Source organism: Lolium perenne, chromosome 7, assembly GCF_019359855.2.
Source record: "Lolium perenne isolate Kyuss_39 chromosome 7, Kyuss_2.0, whole genome shotgun sequence".
Classification (NCBI taxonomy): Eukaryota; Viridiplantae; Streptophyta; class Magnoliopsida; order Poales; family Poaceae; genus Lolium; species Lolium perenne.
In genome coordinates this window covers 27499614-27506217 of record NC_067250.2, presented here as the reverse complement: position 1 = coordinate 27506217, position 6604 = coordinate 27499614, and the positions used below count along the sequence as shown (strand labels likewise).

General features: G+C 42.0%; 1 protein-coding gene across 1 annotated transcript; it reads right to left on the bottom strand.

Moving 5' to 3' along the window:
* Positions 1 to 2597: 2597 nt before the first annotated feature.
* Positions 2598 to 6337, bottom strand: LOC127318006 (cystathionine beta-lyase, chloroplastic). The gene is made up of 12 exons (XM_051348615.2): positions 6012 to 6337; positions 5811 to 5923; positions 5086 to 5156; positions 4897 to 4988; positions 4706 to 4793; positions 4507 to 4618; positions 4291 to 4387; positions 4124 to 4205; positions 3659 to 3776; positions 3357 to 3464; positions 3135 to 3237; positions 2598 to 2938 (listed from the first exon to the last, which is right to left on the bottom strand). Exons 1-12 carry the CDS (start codon positions 6295 to 6297, stop codon positions 2763 to 2765), a joined length of 1446 nt encoding a protein of 481 aa, XP_051204575.2. The 5' UTR covers positions 6298 to 6337; the 3' UTR covers positions 2598 to 2762.
* Between the last annotated feature and the right edge of the window lie 267 nt (positions 6338 to 6604).

Below are 6604 nucleotides of genomic sequence, written 5' to 3'. Positions count from 1 at the left end.
ACAAATACAAGAAGGCAACTAAAAAAGGATTTGCACCGTAAAACGGTACTCCAAGACACTCAAAAACTTGGCAGCCAAATGGTGGTTATATTGTAATTTTCTAATTGTGCATGCTTGCGTTTCAAAAAAAAATTATGCATGCTTCTTTTGTTCAAAGTCACCTCCGTCGGATCGGGGGTGGACGGAGGGCTTCTAAAAATTCCAACCACCGTAATACTTGTATTATTTTCACGTGTCTTGTTGATTAATCATCCTTTTCTATTCTGATAACTTCCTTTCCATAAGTAGTACCATCCTAAAAAAAAACAAGTGCCCAACATATGGCACCCAGATGTGGTTTAGTCAATACAAGGAAAGGAATGTCTATCCATGCATTTAGGATATCGTACATGAAACTGGTATCGTGGGCTTGCCATGAATCTATCACGGCCACACTTTCTTCTCCTAAGCATTGCTATATATAACATACCCAGTGATGGAGAACACTCATTGCACACCACAAGCCTCTCATCCTCAACAACAATAACCCCCTTACCACGCGAAAGTAACATTGAGAACCGAGCAAAGATGGCGCAAAATGTTAAGAATGATACTATGGCGGTACTCCTTATCGCCATCATGGTGGCTGCGATGTTGCCACCAACAGTGGCTGCTGCTGAAGGATTTTGGGAACAATGCATCAAGAAATGTAAAGGAGGTATGGATGTATGCTCCCCGAAGTGCAATGCATTGTGCAAGAACCAAGCTGCGACAATTCCCAATAGCCTTCAGGAGCAGTCACCGTTGGTGGCAACATCGCAGCCACCATGATGGAGGTAAGGAGTACCGCCATAGTATCATTCTTAACATTTTTCGCCATCTTTGCTCGGTTCTCAATGTTGCTTTCGCGTGGTAATTAAGGGGGTTGTTGTTGTTGAGGACGGGAGGCTTGTGGTGTGCAATGAGTGTTCTCCATCACTGGGTATGTTATATATAGTAATGCTTAGGAGAAGAAAGTGTGGCCGTGATAGATTCATGGCAAGCCCACGATACCAGTTTCATGTATGATATCCTAAATGTATGGATAGCCATTCCTTTCCTTGTATTGACTAAACCACATGTTGGTGACATGTGTTGGGCAGTTTCATGTATGATATCCTAAATGCATGGATAGCCATTACTTTCCTTGTATTGACTAAACCACATGTTGGTGCCATGTGTTGGGCACTTGTTTTTCTTAGGATGGTACTACTTATGGAAAGGAAGTTATCGGAATAGAAAAGGGCGATTAATCAACAAGATATGCGGAAATAATACAAGTTTTATGGTGGTTGGAATTTTTAGAAGCCCTCCGTCCACCCCCCCCATCCGACGGAGGTGACTTTGAACAAAAGAAGCATGCACTTTTTTTTTTTGAAATGGTAGCATGCACAATTAGACAATTACACTATAACCAACATTTGGCTGGCAAGTTTTTGAGTGTCTCTGAGTACCATTTTACAGTGCAAATTCTTTTTAGTTGCTTTCTTGTATTTGTGTTGCTTTATTGTGTCATTTGGCTACCGAGTTTCTGAGTGTCTCGGAGTACCATTTTACTAAGCCGTGCAACAAGTGCTAGCTTGCTATGTTGCTTGCATCTATTTATCTGACCCTAGGTCTAGGAGCAAGACCGTTAGACAGTTCATCTTGCCACATGACATGCAGACAGTGCATCTACCTCTTGCCCGTGGATACAAACTTGACATGCAGACAGTGCATCTGCCTCTTGCCCGTTCATACACATGGATGTTTTGTTTATTTAAAATATTACTATGGCATTTCATAGTTATTTTCTTTGATTTGTCATCTTCTTGATAAATAATGTTTTTTTTGTCACAATAAGCTTGTTCCTTCAACTCATTTCTCATTTTGTACTACCAAGTTTCTAATGTATAAACGAAATCCATCGATTTGGATATACCCTTGGTTATTGGTACGGCAATATTATTTTTCCCCAATCCAAGTCATCACATATGTTCTTGTTTTATCAACATTCAAGACCATTGGATCGTTGTAGGAATGTTTATTTTAGAGTTTTTAGAAGTGCAAAGGGAACTCCCAAACATTGAAGGGACAATCTTGTTCAAGTTAATTCAAAAAAAAAATTTATTAAGATTGGAGGGTAGAAATGTTCAAAACCTTGTGTAGTGGAATATAAGTGACTACCAAGCAATAGCAACGCGTCTGGCTTCTATCTTCAAGAGCGTCTATACAATTTTTATGCGGTCATCCTAGTTTTTTTTATTATTTTTGCAGAATTATAGTAATAGTTAAGTTTGCTACAATAATATGTTATTTGTGACACATTTTGGGGGGGGGGGGGGCTGTCCCCTGCTCGCCCCTGGCTAGCTGTGAGGCTTCTCGCATGGGTGTCGGTTCTTGCTAGGGTTTTATTGTACGACGTGTTCTGTTGCTTTCTCTTTGATCATTGTGCGGGAGCAAGGTCATGCTGATCTTCCAGGTGAGGTAGGGGCCTCCGCCGTGTGTCAGGGTTGCTCATCACCATTCACCCTGAGAAGATATACAGACTTACCAATGTGACCATCTCCACGCGTAAACCCATCACTCCTAACACCGAATGTCAAAACGTGTTGTAGGCGGCACGGCCAAGCGCGCTTATTCACCTAGTTTGCATTTATTACTGTTGCAATCAACCAATGAATCACAAGACACCAAGACATATCACATCTACAGCTTCACGAACCCAAAACCCCGAGCGCAACACACACCAGATTGTATATGCTCTAAGCTGGACCGGAACGGAGCGCATAATCAAGATCTGCTATAAGGTCTTCTACATCCTCGATGCCCACCGATATCCGGACTAGATCATCAGTCAGCCCGCGCTCCTCACGCACCGCAGATGGGATGCTTGCGTGCGACATGAAGCAGGGCAAGCTTATGAGCGACTTCACGCTTCCTGCATTGACATGTAAATTGGGTTAGCACATATGCCAAAAATCGTACAAGACTAGTCACCAAAGCATTTGGTCAGAAAATAAATATGACCAGTAAGCATTTCTTTATGGACCAGCTTTGCTAAGGTTTTCTATTTAGCAGCTATATGATGATGGCAAACCAAGGAGATAAGAAATATAAGTCGTCTGAATGCTCACCAAAGCTAACTGTTACGTTGAAGTACTTTGTTGTCTCGACAACGTGCTTCGAGAGAGACAATGAACCAGTTAGGAAACTGAGAACAGATCCTGCTCCTTTTGCCTGCAAAATAAAAATGAAATGAAACAAATGTTGCGACCAAACTGCTGAGAAGGTGGCCTGAAGGATCTGAAGGGTGACTTAAGCTACTTAATGCGGGAAATTGGAAAGTCGAAAAGCACCTGGGAGTAGTGTAGAGATCGGCCTGGGTGGTCAGGAAGTCCTGCATAGTTCACCTGCTTGACCCTTGGATGAGAAGCTAGGAATTCAGCAATCTTTTGGGCATTATCCTACAAACAATAAAATAAGCATCAGTCTTGTTAGAAAAATGTGTACAAAGACGAACATCTTTAACAAATGGAATGAATAGAACCAATACAAAGTTAATAGCAGCATTTCATGGAGCCCTCCAAAATTTGTCGGTAATAAGTAATGTACTTTTAAACATACAAGTTATTACATTACATTTACAGTAAAATATCACCTGTTGCTTCTCCACCCGCAAAGCCATGGTTTTGATTCCTCTCAAGCAAAGCCAGCAATCAAAAGGTGCCAGACCTGATCCTTCGGCATTTTGCAGAAATGCAATTTCCTTAGCCAGGCTGTTGTTAGCAGTTGGAAGAAGTTACTACTCCGAGAGTTCACAGCTATTTCAACTAAAAAAATCTACACTCAATGTATTTGAAGGAGTATTTAGTAGCTATATTCCATAAGAAACAGAGAAACAGCCTATTAGCGTTTAGGCCAGCAGCTCAGAAATATTCACATCGCACAGTAATTTATAGGGAAAAGGTACAGAGTTTATTATAAGATACTACGCGTACCAAGTAGTCGCCAGGAGATACTGACAGTTAACTATGAGTAGCAGTAAACATACAATTAGCAAACGCGACTGAGGATGAAACGTCGGTGTGATCGTTAGTAACAGGGAGAAAGGAATAAAACAGACCTTTCACCCTTCACTGCAAGAATTCCAGCCATAAGATCACTATGTCCGGCTATAAATTTGGTAGCTGAGTGCATCACAATATCTGCACATAAGACAACAAATTGCCGTAGAGTAGACTGGGATGGAAAGATGATGTTTCTTTGTTAAGTAAATAAATGATTTTATACCTGCTCCAAGTTCTATAGGACGGGAAAGCACTGGAGACATAATGCTGTTGTCCACCAAAACAATAGCACCATGAGAATGAGCTATCTCTGAGATTTTCTGTGAGGTACAGAAAACACTGGTTAGAATAAGCATAGTAACTAAGAAAGTACATCAGATATATTAAATCTTAGATACATTCTTCATGGTAAATGACATGCATATATCAACAGTATTACCTTTATATCAGTAATTTGTTGACGGGGATTGGTAGGACTTTCAAGCCAAACTAATCTAGTCAAGGGTCCAATTGCAGAAGCCACCTCGCTAATTTTGGTTGTATCCACTCGTCTATCGAGTCACAATACATATGTTACTTATAAGTGAGCGCAAAAGAAAACAAGAGGACAAATGTGCAAAAAAAATAGTAGAACTAACTTGACTATAACTCCATTTCTTGGGACGACTTGTGAGAGTAGACGGTCAGAGCCACCATATATGTCCTCTCCAGCCACTATTTCTTGTCCTGAGAATTGTGCATTTGCCAAATGAGTTCACAAACACATGCAGATTCAATGACAATAAGTGTTAAACATAAGAGCACACAAAGAAATATATGAGTTACTTACCAGACTGGAGGAGGTGTGTTACTGCAGCTAGTGCTGCCATCCCACTGGTGAAGCAGAATGCTTGGTCTGCCTTCTCGAGCTTAGCCATGAGACTGAAGGTGTGGTCGAATTTATAAAAACCAGTAAATAATTTATATATATTTAAACTACACATAGTAAACAAGAATAAGCAGTTGGAGTGAGACTGACCTCTGAAGAACATCACGAGTAGGGTTGCCACTTCTAGTATAATCATAAGCTCCATTGACAGTTGCTGAAGGCTGGAAAATAAAATTGAAGACTAAGCTACTAGAAATCAATGAAAGAAAAGTCAAAAGTGCAAACCATGACCCACCATACACTTCCAAGATTTCAGCTACTGTTCCTCACAGCCAAAGACCAACAAATATTCACTCAAAAATATATTACTGATATCAGCATACTACAATTCCTATATAGATCCAGAACTGTGAACAGTCGACATAACTAAATTATTCCCTGAATGTAACAACTTCATACCATAGTATTGTTTGAGAGAGCGAAAAGAAAAAGGACAAGAAGGGCCAAAAAAACAAGATAACAAAGATGTGATGAATTACTGCAAGTACTCCGTACATAACTTGGTTCGTCAAGCTAAGTTCTCAGTAACATGGTATACTTGGTGGGCATCATTTTAGCACAGAAACTTCCAGGGTACTAGAATTGTTCAGGCTTCAACAGGATTAAAAGATTTGTCTTATAGATTGACATGTAGTGGAAACGCAAACTAAAATCCTAAACTCAATTGATTGCAATGGTACACTGCCTACTATGAAATATCATCAGAAGCAGGAGGTAAAAAACTAGTATGTGCTTCTAGACAGCAATCAAGGTGCATTGATAAAACATGGACTGAATTTAGCTTGTCATGGTCATTTGGGTGTAACCCTAGTTACCTGCTTGAACGTGGCTGTCTGGTACAGCGGCGTGCTCAGAGCCCCATACTTGTCGAACGAATTCTCGAAGCTGGTCAGTATCGTGGCCACGCTCGGCTCCTTCATCTCCAAACCTACACCAAAATGCAAACATTATATGCAATTCCACCGAAACCAGCGCAAAATCCCATCTAAAGAAATTGCTAAAATCCCACAACCTACCATCATCCGTGGATTCAACGGCGCCGAGCGCGTCCATGGAGACCGCAGAAGCGGTCAAATCGCGCTCAGAGTCGCCGGAGGGTCCGGCGATCGCCGCCGGCGTCTTGGGCGTGGCCGCTGCCATGCGATGGGAGAGCGTGAGGCGCAGGGAGGGGAGACGGAGGGTTTGGGCGGAAGTGAGGCTAGAGTTTGAGCATGGGGGCGAAAGGTTTGGGTTGGAATGGAGGAGGAAGAGACGGCCGGCAGAGGTGGTGGCGGCGGCGGCGGCGGCGGCGGCGGCGGCCATGGTAAGCGATAGTGGGGAAGCGGGAGCTTGTTTGATAGCGAAATGGGATGGGATTTTTATTTTTTTGTTGAGAATAATTGGGACGGGATTGGGATAACTGACAGGTGGGGCCGAGAATCAGTGGGACAGACCGTTGCTACTTTCACGAAAATGGGATATCGTGTCTAGATTCAATGGACCAGCTTTTCCACTCTACACGGTTAAAAAGGCTGCCCGAGTGCGCATACCACGCACGATCAGTTTTTGCAAACACTTTGGTCAATCGTTTTATGCGACCATTTTTTAGGTGGGGCCACCATTATACATA

Excerpts from the sequence above, each read along its gene's own strand:
- LOC127318006 (XM_051348615.2), bottom strand. The coding sequence starts at position 6,297 with ATGGCCGCCGCCGCCGCCGCCGCCGCCGCCGCCACCACCTCTGCCGGC. Across the intron at positions 3,465-3,658 it reads TGCGGGTGGAGAAGCAACAG|GATAATGCCCAAAAGATTGC; the intron begins GTGATATTTTAC and ends TATTGTTTGTAG. Across the intron at positions 2,939-3,134 it reads CAACGTAACAGTTAGCTTTG|GAAGCGTGAAGTCGCTCATA; the intron begins GTGAGCATTCAG and ends ATGTCAATGCAG.